The 19,127-nt window shown below is 36.4% G+C and overlaps 1 protein-coding gene across 1 annotated transcript in view; it reads left to right on the top strand.

Annotated features, from left to right (window-relative positions):
• Positions 1–19,127, top strand: part of DNAJC1 (DnaJ heat shock protein family (Hsp40) member C1) — a gene marked incomplete at its 3' end in the record, with an annotated part of 106,358 nt that overhangs the window by 56,228 nt on the left and 31,003 nt on the right. Inside the window, exons 7-8 of the mRNA XM_082044616.1 lie at positions 2,888–2,978; positions 13,162–13,328. Coding sequence (XP_081900742.1) covers positions 2,888–2,978; positions 13,162–13,328 — 258 coding nt within the window. The remainder of the gene's footprint in view (positions 1–2,887; positions 2,979–13,161; positions 13,329–19,127) is intronic.

Below are 19,127 nucleotides of genomic sequence, written 5' to 3'. Positions count from 1 at the left end.
ATGTTTATTACTTATGGAAGGTAAAGAATACATCAGATGTAAAATTCTGATGTGTTGTACATGTTTTTAGCTGTTTGGGAAAAGGTCCTCTAAAAGAAAAATTATTACTGAATCGGGAAAGAACATTAGATTGGATCGGAAAAGGCTGTATCTATATTGCCATTGTTTTTAGGGCCCTAAAATGTTCATATTGAGGCAAAATGACTGCTTAAATGTATCACTTTGGAAAAGTAAAAAATCTAAACATAAATCTGTTTTGAAATATTCTTACTACCAAAACTGAATATGCTTGAAAACGAATATTCTTGTTTACATGGATGTTATTTAAAACTAATGAGGGGTAAACTGAAATGTGCTTATTTATGTTAAGGCAGAAGTTCTTTCTTCAAAGAACTTCCTATTGTAAACTGTTTTCCAGTGTTTTCTTTCATTTTGACGAATAAGGGCTAATACCCACATAGTTTGTGTCTGTGGCTAAAATCTTTACTCAGGAATGTCTTTTATTTTTTCTTTACAACCTGTAGAGCCATTTCTTATGCTTTTGTGGGAAGTATTTGATTTTCAGATCTTAAAAATCCATTTTGATTAGATTTGTTTGGTTCTTTTTTCCTTTGCTTTATATGTATACATTTTTATCTGTGCTTCAAAATGTGCAGTTTCCCCTTTTTTAGTGATTATGGTATCAGCCATAATAAACTGTGATTAATGAGATAAAAGACTCACGTTGCCTTTGTTACCTGGATATTACTCCTTTTGCAGTGGTAATCCATTTTATATCTATAAAACAAGAATACTGCTAAATTTCATTTACGTGCTTCTGACTAGTTTTCTTTGTTGTTCAGCTATTGTGTCTCATTTTCATCTGAGCCACATTTCCAATTGTTCAGTGATTGACGTGCTGGAGAGATTGACAGTTACCCCCTAGTGCCTGCTGTCTGGAGATCCCACAAGCAATAATGGATTTTACACCAGAATTTAGCATCAAATATTGGCTTTCAGTGTCAAATGGGTTAAATTTAAATGGCGGTTAATTGTAGCCATTTTGAAATCATAGCCTTAAACAAAAGCATTTTTTGGATATCAGTATGTCTGAGTCCTGTATATGCCACGCAACCCAAATGCCTCAAACTTAGAGCAGAAGTTAACCATTACAGTGATGGCTGTTTCTGTTTCTTAATGATGCAAATAGTCCGATCTGGGGAGTGCAAGGAAAGTTTCCGTATGTGGTAGAGAATTCATATTTCAGGTAAACTGAAAACCAATGCCGATCCTGATTTTGTCATTCAATGTTATAACACAGACACAGAATACGTTTCCTCAAAACCTTCATATCTGCTGTTAATGGTTGTCCTCGTGTTCCTACACATGGTTTTTTGCCCCATTTCTAGTAAAACCACTCAAACCACCGCCTTCTCCATCTCCAAAGCCAAAACTGTAAGCACGTGTGATGCTCTCATTGGCTACATTTCAGCAGCAAAAATTATGTAAAGCCTTTAAAATTTCATCTGTGCTCTGTGATCTTCTACGTAAACCTGTCAGATAAATGGAACTTTCCATTTCCTGTACCCAAATATAAAGACAAATAGAGAGGAAGTTGTTCTTCAGGCGTGCTGGTCTGGATCAGTGGATGTCTCCAAAACCTTACAAAGTTGTGCTCAGAACTGGGTTATGACTCAGCCTGGTGTTGTCCCACTTCCCGCAAGTGTATTTGAAGGGGCAGATGCCAGAATAATGCAAAGAACAACTCTTGTGTTGTAGCATCTTTACAGGAAGCAATGTTTTTGGATGGCTTCTACTGCTAGATGCAGCAATAACGACTGCTTACCTCCGTTTTTATTTTCAAAATGTATTAAGATGTCGTATTTCCTATTTAATGACACCAGATTTTGTTCAAACTTGTAGGATTATAGTTGACATTATAAAAATATTTACTGATATTTTACGATATATTCTATATTAAAATGTATATAACACTTTGTGTATAAAAAGTCGGACTGTTAATATAATGACAGCAATGCAATTATTTTTGGCTATAAGGAACTAAAATTAGGTTTATCTAACACTATAATTAATTTTGATTTAATACAATAGATGTTCTTTGTGCTTGGAAATGATAAGTAATAATTTGTGTATTTCAACATTTCTATTTTAGATTCATTGCTTTGTTTTAAAATGCATATAGAAATCTCTTAAAATAGTGAGAGTAAGAAAACTCTCCGTACCTCTTACTTCAGCAATCTGGTTGTTAGTATTGGGAAGCTTACAATGCAAATTTCTAATTAGTAATTCATCCGAGACTAGAAATGTGTAACTTATTGTGAGATTTGTGACAGGACTTCTAGTTTTATGTGTAAATTTGTCAAATAGATTTCAGATTAGAATCTAAACTTTGCAGAAAAAAACTTGCATAATTTCAACACTTGAATAGTCATGTAGTAGTTCATTTTAAAAAGGGAGAGAGAGGGTGGAACAAGTTGGATTTTGGGACAAGCAGTTAGTGTTACCGTAATGAGTTCACTATAAGACAACTGCTGCCTAGCAATTGCCTTTGTCTGCCCCTGTACACACTTCTTGTTTTCCTTGAACTTACAGATTGCTAATGTGAGCAAAGCTGTAGGCAGTGATCAGAAATGTTTTTCTAACTGTTTTGCTTTTCAGGTTCTCTGTAAGCATCATAGTCTATAATATCAACACTATTACGTTTGAACCTTTATTACACAAAAGTTCTATATTCTAAACAAATACTTTCTATACTGAGAATAACTGTAACTCAAGGAAATTAATGAACCTTAATTTTTTTGTGAGGTTAATTGAGAATTTAAAACAGAGCCATTGCAATAACTTGTTTGTATAAGGATGCTAATGCCATTGCAACGTTTTCTTAAAGGATGCCAGACAATTATATGTAGAATATAAAGAAACAAAAATGAAGGCGAAAGAAGATGCCCTGGCTAAGGCTGAACTTGAAACACTTCAGAGTGAGTTTTTACCACTGTCTTAATAAACAAAGATGTAATATGATTTGCCTACTACACAGGATGTATGTGAGCAAACATTTTTATGATCTTCTAAAATATGTGCTTTATATCTTTCTGTACTGCTGTTGAATTTAAATAAGCTCTTAATTTTGTGACTAATTTTGCAGTAGGCTGCTGGTAGCAACAAAAGCAAACTTTGCTAGAAATGTTGCTTTACAGGAGAGGGAAATCTCAAATGTATAGATCTTGAAGTATACATTTCCAGAAGTGACCTCTTGTATTTTGAGCATTCTTGTATTCCCTTTGTCTATAAATATTTGTTTTAAATAATATGTTTAATAATTTTGTGCATACTGAGTAATTTTTTTTATATAAATTGAACATAATTTAAATTTCCAAATGCATGGATGTAGCCTTCAGAGATAGATTCATGCTATTGTTGAAATAAATGCCTTAAAGTCTTTACATTCTTACGAAAGACCAGAGAAGGCAATTAGCATTTCCCTTCATAAAGCATTCAGAATAATTATAGGTGACTTTTAATTTTTTTCTTTCACTTACTTGCTTTTGCCAATTATTAAACCTACCCTCTTCTGAAGACAATTTTAAAAGTTTTTGTCTGTGTTTGTATATGTGTGCTTGCTTTATTTACTGTACTTAAGTGCATGCTTTTAAGTTCCTTTATTCTGACAAGTGCATTGAGTGGCCTATAATAATTTACTAGCTTTGAGTATGTGTAAGCCTGTAGACACTTAAAATACAGCTGCGTTATTTATATTTACAAAATAGCTTAATTTTGTAAAATCAGCAAAGACATCCAGTTTCGGTGATAATTTCTAACTTATCTGTAGCTGAATCTGTTTTGAGAAAATGGATAACATACAGCACCTCAGTGAGCATCATGGACCCAGGCCAAATCTAGCAAAATAGTGCATTTAATGCTTGTTAGGGAGGCCTGCCATTATGTTTGAGATACCTACCACAAAATGGGCCCTTGAAAAGGGTCTTGACTTGGGTTATTAAAAACTTGTTAAATTGTCAGATAGTAACGTATTGCCTTTGTTCAGAATAGCTGGCATTCATTCTTCACTGAAATCTGTGAACTACTGTTTTAAAGGGACTGTTTTTTAAAACAGAAGTGCAAATGAAAGTGTAAAGTCATTAAAATTGTAGTGTGTGTGTTCCTGTGTTTCACTGAAAGACCACATGTGAACTTCTCAGGGTTTCTCCTCTGCCAGGTGTCATGTGAGGGTCACTTTTTCTTGTTATCTCCAGCAGCAGTGCCCACAGGTGAGAGGTGTGGGTTTGGCACACCTCCCCTGCAGGTCACCCCCACCTCACAGAAGCACCGCCTTGTCCCCTGTCATGCTCCCAGCTGCGACCTGGTGTGTGGCCCCATGTCTGCCAGCTGACCCAACGTCACTCATGTGCTCATCAGTCTCACTGGTCGGCATCCTGCCCTCCCATGGCAGACCTGCTGGCAGGATTGAGAGTGACCGCCTGGAAACAGCAGAGGTTGAAATCTGGCACGGATTTAATTTGGTCAGCCATTGCAGTGCTATTGCTGGACAGCAGAATGAGCTGTCGGTTAACTTTTTTTAAAAGAAATAAGGCTCTCAAGAGAAGAACAAGACATGCATCTATGTTAGTGTAGGCAAAAAAAAAGTATAATTTTTTTCCTGAAGCTTGCATGCAAAGCATCTCTTAAATGTGTTTATTTCATTATATTGTTCTTCTGCACTGTCACTTCACAATTAGCATAGAAAGGTTGTAAATCACCAAATGTGCATTTTGTTTGTCCCCTTCTTAATTTTAGAAACCATCCGTGGAATGTGAGTTCTTAATAACAGTTCCATCTATCTGAGTAAACATATCTCATGCAGATTAGCAATTGCTGGTTTACAGTGCTTGTTTTTTCATGACCTAATTGTAGTTTACCCCCATGTCTATCTGTTTTCCTGCTGAAATAGTGCAATATTCTGTAGGTGGCTTGAATTAAACCAGAGAAGGGTACTGGAGGAGGAAAATATAATTTGTGAAGTAGGAAAGAGAGGACAGTATTGAGATGTCATTAAAGTGCTATATTTGTAAAAAGTGTGAAAAAGTACTTTCTTGGTGAGTCAGTATTACACACAATTTTAATTGAATTTTCTGGCAGTTTTGCAGTGGTTCTTATAACTTCTTGAGCCATAACTGTCATTACTATCTTAGTAAAATATAGCAACTGTACAACTTTACTTTACAAAAAACATAGCGACTTACAATACAGACATTATGTTTTTAGGAAATGTGGTTTTGTATGGAATTACAGAGACCAGAGTTCTTTATGTGGAAAAGTAGAAATAGTGTGCTGTATATTTTCTAATGCCCTTGAAAGTGCTTTAATTAATAAACTCTCTGTTAACTTCTGCCTGTCCTGTGTCACACATGCATGTAATTCCTGCATTAGGGAATGATTCTGTAACAATAAATAGCCCTGTTCTTCATAGTTATAGGATGTAAAAAAGAACATTTATTAGCTGAACTGAGTAGTCATTAAACTGAGAAGACTTGGGTATACATTGTCAGGACAGATGACTGCCAGTTTTTGAACTTAAATTGCCAGGTTTGAGTAGTTATCAAGACAAATTCTAGCAGTTCTACTGTTTCTTTTCTTGCATGGAATACGTCTTTCAACCACATCCATTGTGGGGGAAAATGCATCTATTTCTCATTCTTTATACTCAGCCTTGGTAGTTGTCTTACTTTCTGTTCTTATGTTTGTTTTTCCTGACCTTCCATATGAACACTTAAATTTATATTTAAAATATGCCTTTTGAAAGAGGTAGCACCTATTGCAAGTGAACTCTTCACTGGCATCCCAGTTACTGAACATATTTGCTTTGTATATCCAGACTTCTTTCCCGGAGGTACAAGGCGTCTGGAACAGTCCATGGCAAGAAACTGTTTTGTTTCTATTTATAAACCATGTTGAAAGGTACTTATTTTTTTTTGATTATTTTTTCACCCTCATCATTCAAGCTTTAACTGAAATACAAAGTTACCAGCCCCATGGCTGCATTCCAAGCCACCTTTCTGTATTGGGGTTTTATGATGATATCTGTAGAGTTATTTCTACGTCTGTAAAAGGCTTTATAGTAAGATGTGTCTTAACTAAGTGCCTGTGGTGAAAAATCCAGAGCAGTAGTGAAACCTTCAATACATTTGATTAAGTTTTGTTAGGCTTGGTGGCTCTCCCTTTCCAGACAGCGTGGGATATAGCATGTTGCTTGAGTATCTTTTTATATTGTTTCATGAAACTTAGAGGTAGAAGACATCAGTGGAAAATAGTGATTCTCATGGCTTGTCTTGTTTGACTTGTACCAGTGATGCACTTTAGCATCTTTTTATGCAAGAGAAAATATTGATCAGAAAACCTTGAGATGCCTTCTGGTTTTCATGGTTTGTTCAGACAGTTAATTTTACTGTTGTATAGTTATAACTTAGTTTCAATATGGCTTTCTCTAGCTGTAGCTTTCAGTTGTTCATTACTAGCATTTTTCTGGGCTTAAAAAAAAAAAAAAAGCTTTATTATCTGGAGGTTTTCTTTTTGTAAAGCATTTCTTTAGCCTCTGGATTTTCTGTACTCTAGTTTTCCAATGTAGCTGTAAGCATTGGACCCTGGGTTTGTATATAGTGTTCTAATGTTTGTCATCTTCTGATTATAAAATCATGTTTCTTCTATAATTGCTGTTCTGTTTAACAGAATCATAGGTTACCTTAGTTTCCATTGCACTCACAGCTCATTTCAGATCACTTGTCCACCACAACTTACATCAAAGGTTCCTGTCACACAGTGCGGATGTGGTATAAGTTCCTTAACCAAGTAATTCTCAAAAATGCTTTTGATTTTATTGGTCCCAGACTACCAGCGAGTCCATGTTCCTACTTGTTCCTGTGCTTTCCTCTTCACTACAAACCATTTGGACCCAATTTTTACGTAGTCTAGCACTATACTGAAGGTGTCTTTACGTTTACTTCCAAATGGTTGATAAATATCTTAGAAACTGTGTTTAGCATTGATCCCTGCCAAAATGCAGTGATGATTTGCTGACAGGCATGTTCGGAGAAAATTCATGTAATGCATGCTTTTTTGTTTGGCCAAAAAGGCCAATGGTATTCTGTCCTGTATCAAAAATAGCGTGGTCAGCAGGACAAGGGAAGTGATCCTTCCCCTGTACTCTGCATTGGTGAGGCCACACCTGGAGTATTGTGTTCAGTTCTGGGCCCCTCAGTTCAGGAAAGACATTGAAGTGCTGGAGCGAGTCCAGAGAAGAGCAACAAGATTGGTGAAGGGACTTGAGCATAAGACCTATGGGGAGAGGCTGAGGGAGCTGGGGTTGTTTAGTCTAGAGAAGAGGAGGCTTAGAGGTGACCTCATCACTCTCTATAACTACCTGAAGGGAAGTTTTAGCCAGGTGGGGATTGGTCTCTTCTCCCAGGCAGTTAGCAATAGGACAAGGGGGCATGGGCTTAAACTCTGCCAGGGGAAATATAGGCTGGATATTAGAAAGAAATTCTTTACAGAGAGAGTGGTCAGGCATTGGAATGGCCTGCCCAGGGAGGTGGTGGACTTGCCGTCCCTGGAGGTTTTTAAACTGAGATTGGACATGGCACTTAGTGCCATGATCTAATAAACGGACTAGAGTTGGACCAAGGGTTGGACTTGATGATCTCTGAGGTCTTTTCCAACCCAGTCGATTCTGTGATTCTGTGATTTGGTCAGCATGGGTATGAAAGTTCTGATCACTTAATTGTTACTTCTGAAGCCTAATTATGGCAAACTAAGTATCATCTGTTTCACTGGTTGTTCTGGCAGGCCTGCTGGAAGGATTGGGAACTTGCAAGCTCATGTGTTTTTTCCAGTTGTTTCAACTAGGCTATATGTGCTTCCCCCTGCAAAACTTCCTTCAGATTTTGTGAAAAATATTGCACTAATATGCAGTGTCACAAGGTTCATTTGAAAGAGGCTTGTGTGTTTCAGTATGTGTTTGTTGGAAGGCAAATTAGCTTTCAGGTATTGAAGGTTTATTTCTAACTCTTTCATATTATGGGGATGAGGGATTTTGGGGGTAGAGGAAGCTTTGTGGTGGGTAGATACTCAGTGATGAATATATCCTCAATTACAAAAATCTTCTCACATGCTGTAGGGTTTGATGTCTTTCATTTTTTTCTCTGAGTATGTTTCTAGTCAGTTTATTCAAAAAAACCCCCTTGCTTCTAGGTCTCATTACAGCAAACGTATCTATCTGTCTCCAACTTGTGATGCATTCATATAATCCCATTGGCTTTATTATAAGTACAGAAGTGTTTGGGGTTTTTTTAAATCATATGAGTGTTTGCCCCTTATTTGTGTTAATATTGAATATCATTTACTCCATTTTTTCAATGGACTGTCAAAACCTTATTTTTCCAGACTTCTGGGTCTCTTGTGTTCTATCTGACTGTGTTGCTGTACATGCAAGTGAGTTTTTTTTCTGTCATGTTTTAAATGAATTTTAATGCTGTAAATGCTTTGTTTATCTTTCCTAGTTACATAGGTAAGTGAACAACATTGAAAAAAAAACAAAAAAACAATCTCAGTGCAGCATCTTACTGACTTGCCAAAAGGATGTTTGCTATCTACCTCTGTATGTGATTGTATTTCTTGCTTATCAATGCATGAGATACCAGCCAGTCTGTCCTTTTTAATTCTGTGATTTTTTCAATCACTGTCTTTTTTGACCATATTTTCTGTGAATTCTGTGAATTCTTGTTCATACTTAAATCTTAGAAGCCTGGCAGAGAGAGGGAACTCCAGCTTGATGTGTTATACTTTCTTTGCAGAAGTTCAGCACTTGTTTTTGTTTTGATTCTCTCTCTATAAAGTGGTCTTTTTTTTTTTTCCTGTGAAAAATTCTCTTCTTTCTTTACATTTGCGTCAGCTGGCAGGACCTCTGATATTTATTATGGAAAAAGCACCACTGTTTCATTACATGGCTCTTGATCCAAAATGCTGGCTGGTTCTTTATCTTCTAAAAATGACAGCTGATATCTTAAAGCAAATAACCATTGGCCAGATATTATTAATTCTGCAACTGATTAATTTAATGTAGTAACAAGGCGGAAGGACTAATGAGGAAAGTTAAGGTATCTGCTTATGTGCAAGTAATTCATCAAACTTCAAAATCTGGATCATGGCACCATAAACTAGTAAAATGTATAGCCAGTACTGGAATAGTTCTGGAGGCCTTTAGAAATGTAAAGTACTGTACTGGTAAGAGAGTTAGCTAATTGTTATGTGTTAAAGCCTAGGGATCCCAGTTATGGGTGTGCCTAAATGCTCTCCAAACATAGAGGACAAGTTACGTCTCTCTCTCTCTTTTTTTTTTTTTAAACTCTAAGTTGTTAGGTACACAATCAAATCTAGTCTTCTGGGAAATAACTTGATAGTTCTAAAGGTGGAAAATACTCAGAAAAATTAGTATCCTTGCAGTATAAATTCAGCAAATGATAAAATTTCTTCTGCTACAGAAGGACTAGAACTCTGTAGAAGTCATAACTCATGTAAAATACTAATCACTTTGCACTTTGGTAGGTATCAAACAATTTCCATGGTGCTTGCTATCTCCAGTTATCCATTTCTGTTGTTACCTGTTTTAATTCTATTTAATAAACTACAAAAGTTACTACACTGTAATTTGGCAAATGGAATCCCTAATGTTCCCAGAAAATACTAGCGAGATTAAGCTCTTCCATTTACCCAGTTGAGCTTGAAGGCAGGCTCTGGTGTCACCAAGACTGTTTCTCTCTGCTGCATTTAGTTGTGTGAGCACCAGTAACTTGAGTCAAAGATAAGGTCCGCTGGCTATTGGTGTGCATGGGGCACAGTGGTCTGATCATGCCTCCAGTGGACAGTGAGTAGGCTGGCACTAAACTGGGAGGAACATGTGAAATCTTTTTCTATATGTTTTTCCTGCATTTCAGTTAGGTTTATACGCAACAATATTAGAACAATATCTGAGACTGGAGGAGAAAAATACATTTTTAAGCCTGTTTTGGTATAGTAGACGGCCACATATTCTAAACCCAGCACCATTAGAAGATGACACTTAAGTGTCGCACAAGACTTGTGTTTCAATCGCAGCTGCAGTTGTCAGCACCATCAAACACATCCTTGCTTCAGATTGTGGTGGTGATAGCAGCACCAGCTTCGTGCCTGACTGTCAAGCTTTAGCAGATGTAGGATTCAGCTGTCTGGGCATCATCTACTATTTGGAAAACCTGATCCTTATTCTCTTCAGGGGAAAGCACCAGGTCAGGCTGGAAGTGTCTTTTGAACTGCCGATTGAATTGCTGACAATGAAAATATAACCTGGAAAGAGGATTTCTGTTGTTCGGGAGAAATAGTTTCAGTGATCTGCATTGCTTTCTCCATCTTCACCTGAAAGAACAACAGTACTTGGCTGCCTTCAGTTGAGGCATCATTACCTCTGAGCATAACTTCTGAACTTCCGCTATCTAAAATCCTTTATGAAGTTACTGTTAAACAACTTTTATGTGCTTTTGTATTCTAAGAAGTGGCTTTCAAAAATTCTGAGGTGAAACTGTTCTCAACGTGTTATTGGGAGCCCTGTGTCAAAGGTTCTGTGACTTAATTCTATTTTTTAATTTAATAAAACAGCCATTCTCGTATGTAAGGGATATGCTGAGCTCCTTCCTTCATCTTTTTGTATGTGCACAGGAGACAGTAGAGACAGGTTTTAAATTCTGGTTGAGTGCTTGTTTGAGATTGTACAGTCGTGTTCTCTAGGTGGGATTTCTCGTTCCTTTGATAGTCAGCAAACCGCAAGGTGTCTTATCTATGTTAGGTCTTCATCTCTCACTTAACTGCCAGAATAAAGCCTAGACAATGTCTTTGATACCTCATCTTAAAGTGGGGCGCGGTGCCTTCTGGAAATACTGTTACAGAATTAGTTCTAAAACTACAGAAAGAGCCTAGATGACCTATTTGCAGGCAATTTTTAAATGTTAGCTAGATGCATTCAGGCTCTAATTGCATATTTTGAGACGGAAAGTTAGCAAACAGCTGGTGGGGTGCAAGATACAGGAAAATACAACTGTCTCAGTGTGTCTCCACTGTTAAATAATTCCAAGTGAACACATGCAGTGCGCTTGATTATTTTGCAGGACTGAAATGCCATAGTGGAAATTGTCATTTAGAATATTTTTGCCCAGTATATGTGTTTGCAGTAAATAGGTGGTGAAGCCATTGTTACGTATCCTTGCAAATCTTCACTCTGACTACAGAAGCTGTTACATATCGCAACTTCGGAGAAAAATTAGATAATGGTTAATAAATGTGATTTGGTCATAGAAATCACCTTTTGAAATAGAGAAGAATAATTTTGGAACAGTATTGTCCTTAATAACATCTCAGCAATAAGAGAAATGCTGGTTAAGGTGTTTGGGCTTTGCTTTGGATTTAAGGGATCATATGTAATTTAATCATATTTACTATGCATACCTATAGAAGGATGCTCTAAAACATACAGATACAAGTCTTTGTTTAATATTTCATTTATTGAGAGTAATTTCACCATTATAAGCAAAGTTAGAGATTTTTCACTAAAGGAGGTCTCTGAACAATGTACGTTTAGAAGTTTAAAAGATTGTCAGTCATTCTGTTAGTTTTCAACATTTGTATGGATTTCCTGGTCTTTTGGGACTTCTAAAAGTTGCTGTGAAACAGTTCTCTCTCCATTTATGCTTTTCTGCAGTATTCAGTTCCTAGGAGTTTCTCAAGTCCATTGAGTCTTCTAATTGTTCTGTTCCTGTGCATATAGCCTTAAGAGAAGGCATTCTGCATCAGAGTCTGCAGGGAAGAGTCCTTCTATCCTCTTTAGGATTTTAATTTTTTTTAAATAATGTTTTAATGAAAAACAGATGTTTCTTCTCTGGTGCTCAGAGAAGTATTATGGCATGACTGCACAGGCAGAGGAGCTGATCTGACAGCCCACTGCTGCTGAGAAGTGTTGGTTCTGCTTTTCCTTGCCCACAACCTTTAAAAGACTTGGATTCTGTCTTGTCGTTTGAGTGTAAAGGAGAAATTTTCTACTAGATTATTGAATTGAATGTTTGCTGAGTGGTTAGATGACTGTCAAAGCACAAATAGAAGAGAGAAGAGCACCTAAGTACACAGTGGAAAGTGGGAAGGTGGAGCTGGAGTAGAACTTTCCTCTTTGGGCTGCAGTCAGGCAGTAGATCAGCTCTCGCTTTAGTAGGATCCTTAGGAGCATCCAGTTACTGTGAATACAGCATATTTTTAAAACTATGAGGAAAAACCAGGAGTCCCACTTGGTATACCTGAGGTTTCTGGGTGCTTTCTGAGTGTTCAAGATTTTCTGATCGTCATCCTCTTGTCTTCCCTAAAGTTCTGGGAATTTTCAATCAATCTTAAATCTTTCTTTTGAGATCTTCCTATATAGATGACATATAGATATAAGTCTTCAGTTGCTGGGCTTTAGGTTGTTGTTGTCCCTCCTTCATGTCCCATAAGTTTGCTGCTCATGTTTAATACCATTTGAACAACAGAAAGAGCAGAAAACAGTGATCAGATTGAGAAATTAGGTCCAACACTTAAATTTTCCTAAATCCTAAGTGCTAGAACAGAGCTATTTGTAGTTACAGAAATCTGAGAACAGAGAAGCTATCTATTTACTCAGAAGCTTTTATGCAGCACAGCTGACCATACAGCAATACAAAATTGTCTAAAATTCACCTTTCTACCTTTGCCGGTTTCTTTGAAGCCAGCTGAACTTTCAAAATCTTTTAACAACTCCCTGTGCTTTTGCCTGAACTAATCTAAATTGCTAGCAGCTATGAGACCTAACTGTGTTTTTGAGGGGCTCCTCATTTGGCTCTTTAAGGCATAGTTCAGATAGGGGAGGAGCTAAGTAGATGCATTGCTATTTACTTTTCATAAAAATAAAATTACTGTGCAAAACTCTGAATTATCTTTTTAAGAAGAAATTGAAGCCCCTTCCTTAGTGGAAATTTTAATATAAGATTAAGAGTTGAGGAAGTAAGCCTGCTTCTGAATTATACTTCTCTGCAGTATTAGTAGCATTATTTTTTCTTCTTCTTTTTTTTTACTTTGTTATAGAGGAAAAGAAGCCTAAAGTCAAGAAACCAAAACCAGAGTTTCCTGTATACACAGTTCTGAAGTCAAGTGCATATGTACCGTCGTATGATCATGGAGCTTCAATTGAAGAGATTGAGGAACAGATGGATGATTGGTTGGGAGGCAGGAACAAAACACAAAAAAAGAAGGTAAGTTCAAAATCTTTCATGTTGGTATATACTTTAAATGTTGACTCATTTGCTTGCCTCTTAAGAAAATGTAATATTGTATGTATACCACCACAATATTCATATATCATTAAGTCTAGAGAAGTATTAATTGTCAGGCAGACATAGTGGAAAAGATTATATTGATGTTCAATGTAATTTGTGTAATGATACTGGAAATGTTGTTCTAATAGGATGTTGTTGACTAAAATATATGAAAGCTCTCCATGGTTTCTAATACAAATACTACTCTTGTTCACTAGAAATTAGTAGAACATAATGCTGTCAGGTTATATGAAGCTTGGTTCTTTCTCTTAGTTGCAGTTAATAACATTTTGCTTGCAAGAATAGATTATTCTCTATTAAAAAAAAAAAAAGGCAAAGGAAAAAGAAAGAAGAAACCTTTGCTTCTTAATATCCAGATGTAGAATCTTTTGATTATGGAACTGCCTATGTACTTTATGCATTTTATTTGACTTACAGAAAAGTCCTAACAATTCGACTTAAGCCTATTGTTAAGGTTCTTTCTACTTAGCAGTAATGGTTGTTAGTGGCAGTTAGTGTAATTATCTTCTGGTAAATTTTATTAAAACATACTGGCTTGAAAAGATGACAGAAGAAATGTTCTAACTTGGTCTCCTAGCTTGAAAATCTGCCTTGCTTGGAAGACTGAGATGAGAAGAATGGTGTCTATGGAGTGGAGTTAGGGCAACACATTGACTTCAGTGTCAAAATAGTGAAAGAAATTCCTGCTGTCATTTGTTTGATTCCTCTGTGCTGCAGATTTGCTTTCTGCTTAGTTGTTTTCAAGCCTGTGGAAAAATACTCCCTTCTGTTTTTAACTGGACCTAAAATTTTTACTAAAATAATTTGATTTTTGCGTAGCCTGTTTAATCATCTACCACAATTGGATTCCGAAGCTTCATGGCTTCCCAGTTGTCAGTTTTCTCTTGCTGTTACTTTTATCTTTCTGTATTATTTAGTACATCTGCATTATGTTTACTTTTAGATCTCTGTAACAAACCCGTTCTGCAAATATGCTTAGCTTTTGGCTTCTCTGTAAGGGATTGACACTCTAAATCCTTAAACAATGGAGCGTATTTTCACACACTTAGAGAAAGCAGGAGCTCAAGTCCTTAATTCTGTAGCTGAGTTGCCTGGGAGTTCGGAGCACAGGTACGGTCATTGCTTTGTTTACCTTCACACAAGAGGTGCCTGTGGATTGGATTCCTGTTTGTTGCATCTCTGTGCACCAGCTTTGCATACGAGGCCGTGTGGGCAAACAACGGAGAAAAGATGTATGTTTGTTTACGGTAGCTTGGCTTGGTTGCATGCTTGACTATCTGGATCCCCAAATTCACCTTCTTCTCTGATGGGAATTGTCTTTCTTTGCATATTTATGAAAATGAATGAATTGGTTAAGACTGAGTCTATTCCGTCTTTAATTTCACACCTCCTACACAATAGAAGTTGTGTCTTCAGAGATACTGCTAAGAGAACAAGTTGGAGGTACATTCTTTAAGGAACAGGAGTCACAGCGATTAAAACTTACCAAAGAAAGTGTAATAATTAAAAAGTAAGTAACGGGTTTTTTTCCTATGCTTACACCTGGAGGTTCAGTATTCCATTTCATAAATTTGATCCATGAGTTCTGTTACAAATGTGGTTAACATTTTAGGGACAAGCAGGCAATTTGCAGGTGTACTGTCTGAGTAAAGTGTTTGACCTGAACAAACTGTGATGAGGTCTGCTTCCTTTCCTGGACAGCTAATGCATTACCACAATGCAACATCAACATTTAATACGGTAGTGGAGAGAAACAGATTCATAAACTGCACAGAGAAATAGAGAATATGCATTACTGGCTCTAGTAGCCTGTAGGAGCCATTTGTATGTCAATACGAGAATGTCTGTGTTACATGATTTGTAATAAGCTCATTGGGAAAATGATTCTACCACAAGTGAATTGTTCCTAACTGTCATTTGACACGTTTTCCATTTTAGAAAGATGACTTTTGCTCCACTACACATTGTAGATATGAACTGGGACAGCATCCCTCTTCTGCCTCCCTCTCTGTTTCTTGCATGGACGTGCAAGTTGTGTGTGGTATTCACCTCTCAGTTCTGCTTGTTTTTGTTAAAAGTTACTCTTTCATAAATAATTTTGCCATGAGACTTTTTCTTGGCATTGTCATGCATCACTCATGAGAAAGCTTGTTAGCTTTTTTTGTTCTCTTCTTTCGTGATAGCTCGGGGATGTGGACTGTGTACAGTCAACCAGACTGGAGCGCAGTTATCCATGGGGAAAGATCAAAGTAGCTTGATAAAGTAGTACGTTACTATGTCATCCATCCAGAAATAAGGAAAGGGGAGTCCCTGATGTTGGTATCCTGAGTGTAGATGATTACAATGCATTTGATGTTGTTCATGAGCAGCTTTGCACTGTAGACATTTGTACTTTAGGAGGTGCCTGTAATCTGTGGATTAGTGTTTTGGAAGTGCTGTACCGTGCAGAGTGCCCAGTTTGGTAAAAATGTAGATTGTGTTCAGTGCTTAGGTTGAAGTCAGTCTCTGTGATTTTTTATTTATTTATTTTTTAAATACATGATGAATGCTTAGGTTCCTTTCATTTTGGGGTTGTTGTGGCTTTTTTTTTTTTTTTTTTTTTTTTTTTTTTTTGGTGGGGGATTTCTTGGGGTGTGTGTTTGTTTGGTGTTTGTTCCTGTAAGCTGTTTACTAATGTTTCTTCCAGTTTGGAAGAGTACATTTGTGCTCTTTTCTTAGAAGAGTGCATTTGGAAGTCTAAGGTTATACATTTAGATGCATCAAAGCTGTATAAAAGAAAAATGATGATTTTTATTTTGTTCCGTCTGCAACTGGAATACGAATATTTTTCTGGCAGATATTAATCTAGGAAGTAACATTATCATAGACTAGCTCTGTAAAGTAGATTTGCCAACATGGAGAAGACTCAGAACTATCTGACTCACTATTGCTTCATTAAGCTTACTTAAGAGCTCTATATTTTATTTGTAGAGGAATAGTTTGGCCTTAGGACTGCAGAAAAGTAAAACAGCAATTTTCTTTGTAAAATAAGTATTACTAATTATTGATGATAACTGGAATTCTGTATTTGTAAAGAATAAAAGGTTATTTGTGTTCTGTTAAGGGTTTGATGGATTTTAAAATTGGTGTTTTCAGAGGATAGTTTCCTGGGCTCCAAAAAGAAAATAAATAAATAAAATCACTTTTGTTTGCAGATATTTTCAATATGTCTGATAAGTCAGGAGGTATAGGAATAAGGTGCAACTTGACAAAAGTTAAACTGTTGGGTATTGTAACTGAATAGAAGAAAAAGGTAAATGTTGATGTAAAGAAATAGGTCAAGAGGAACTGGGCAGAGAGGCTGGAATTGAAGTAATGATCTGGGGATATCTTTGGAATAAATTGAGTAATTTGCTTCAGTATTTATTGAAGAAGATCTTGAAACTAAAGGCTAAAGAAAATTGCTTGGAGATGAGAATTAACATCTCTAATGGGGAGATCAAGTTTTAATCTCAAATTTAGAAGACTCTGTAGGCTGGTCCTCACCACAGAATTCATTAAAATATCCTCCTTACTGAAGAGCAGATGCTGTCATTTTCAAGAAGGAAAAAAATATGTACCATTGTCACCCTACTAAGTGACCTAACTGTCAGTTCAAAATGAAATAGCAGCAATGTAAAACTACGTGAAAAATAATAGAAAATACAGTTTGGGAGTACCAGTGTGGTTTGGGATTGGTCTACTAATTTTTATTGATAGTTGCTTAGAAACATTTGGATTTTTTCTGTCTAGTATCTGAATATGATATGAAAGATATTAATGTACTGTTGATTACTGCTTCCATAGGGTTTAAGTCTTGAAGTAGATAAGGAACAGACCATAGAGAAGAAAACAGCTTCATTCTTAGGCAAGGTGAAATGATCTACCAAGGGATGTAGAAAGAGGAGTGTTTTCTGATTTTTTCATAAGGTTACACAGCTGGCTGAAAATGTGCTTACAGTGTAGTAAAGTTATTCTTCTGTCTTGGTTTGAGAACACGCTAAGTTTATGTCCATAAGGGGCTTGTCTTGCTGTGTTGTTACTCTCTACTTAGAAATGAATATTAAAAGAAAATTAGCTATTGGGAGACATTCAGATGATATTTAGTATTACAGAAATGAGATGTAATTTTCCTACATCTTTCTGCAGCAGTGATCCATCCACCTTAAGGACTCTCTGTAGTTTTGATGACTGCACTTTCCAGAAAGAAAGAAAATTAGCAGGAATACCCAATCAACAATCAAAAGAAATTTAGAAAGTCATATTTGTGAGGAATTGTTAAATAGATGGAGTTTTAGGCCAGAAGAGGGAAGCTGTTGGGGAATAACTGAATGCATAATTTTTCCAGTCCACTCAGGCTCTTTTAGGTAAAATGATAATAATTTATCGTTGCTTACTACCTTTCATAAATTTGGAGAGAAAGAAATATTCAAATTAATTGCAGCCAGGATGTTTAAATTCAGATTTGGGAACACATGTAGGGGGAATGCATACCTAGAGCATTTTACCTAGACCATTTATGAAACCTTTCTTTGACCATTTATCCTGTTCTTAGACTTCATGTATTGAAAGTAGTGTGGGCAGACTGAATTGTATTTGAAAGCATGGAAATGATGCAAGGAGACTCCTGAGGGTTTCTTTCTATATAGGAAATCATATACTTACCTGGCACCAAATCACATATTCATGTAGCACTGTTTACACTATTCAGCTGAGGGAAATTACTAAAAGCTCATCTCATACTAATAACAAAGTTCATCAAAGCAAGTACTGAAACAAATTATTTCTAAAATTATTTTTGTTTTGTCACTGAATGTTTGTACTCCCGGATTAGATCTTTCAGGTTGTTAAGAGGGGTTAAGTAGCTTAATTTACTTAACTTGAGCTTCTGATTTTTTTTTCTTTGTCTGTCACCAAAAGTTGACTGGAAAAAGTGTTCTGTGTATGCTTGTTAGGAATTAAGGGAATTTAAGGGGGAATGTTACCATGGGCTTCCTTCTAGGTTGCATTATTTTGTGCCCTGCATTTGTTGTTAAGTCACTACTGTATTGCTTTGTAGTCGTTTAACCATTTACTTTCCTGTGGGCAACCTATTATGTGGAGCTGGAAGAAAATAGAGCAACTTGTTAGAGGACATGTTTTGTTACATCTGATCTTGTTCTGTCCTTTCCGCAAATATTCATGCGAGAAAATATGTATTTACAATTTCTGGAATAATTCTGTTGATGAATCATTGCCAGGTAATTTCTCTCCCAGTGGGTTTTCTCTCATATTTTTTGTTCTGATTTGATTTTACATGATTTGTGACACACATTGTTTTCATGAGAGTTCATTGTTTATGTGAATAATGTTGTTGTTGCATGAATATCTTGGGCCTTGAGGTATCAGGGGGAGATACATTGTTGTCATCAGTGGGACCAGGATTATAATTCCTCTTGGTTTATAGATTGCTCATCTTCTTCCACTGGAATCTCGTGTTCGTTCCATATAATTATTTGACTCATTCGTCTCTGAAGATAGAGTTCCAAGTTGTACCTCAATGAGGGTTGAATACTTTTGACCTTTTGATATTTGCTTGCTCTGTAAAGGGGAGATAAAGGTGGAGAAAGACAGTGCCTGATCCCTTCCAGCTGGACCAGATGTATGGATAGAAAATCATGTTTCTCATTATTTTTGTTTTTCATGTTATCCTGCAGC

Source organism: Streptopelia decaocto (genome assembly GCF_964273445.1).
Source record: "Streptopelia decaocto genome assembly, chromosome: 2".
NCBI lineage: Eukaryota > Metazoa > Chordata > Aves > Columbiformes > Columbidae > Streptopelia > Streptopelia decaocto.
Note: the sequence above shows the minus strand (reverse complement) of the source record. Positions and strands in the feature narration are given on the sequence as shown.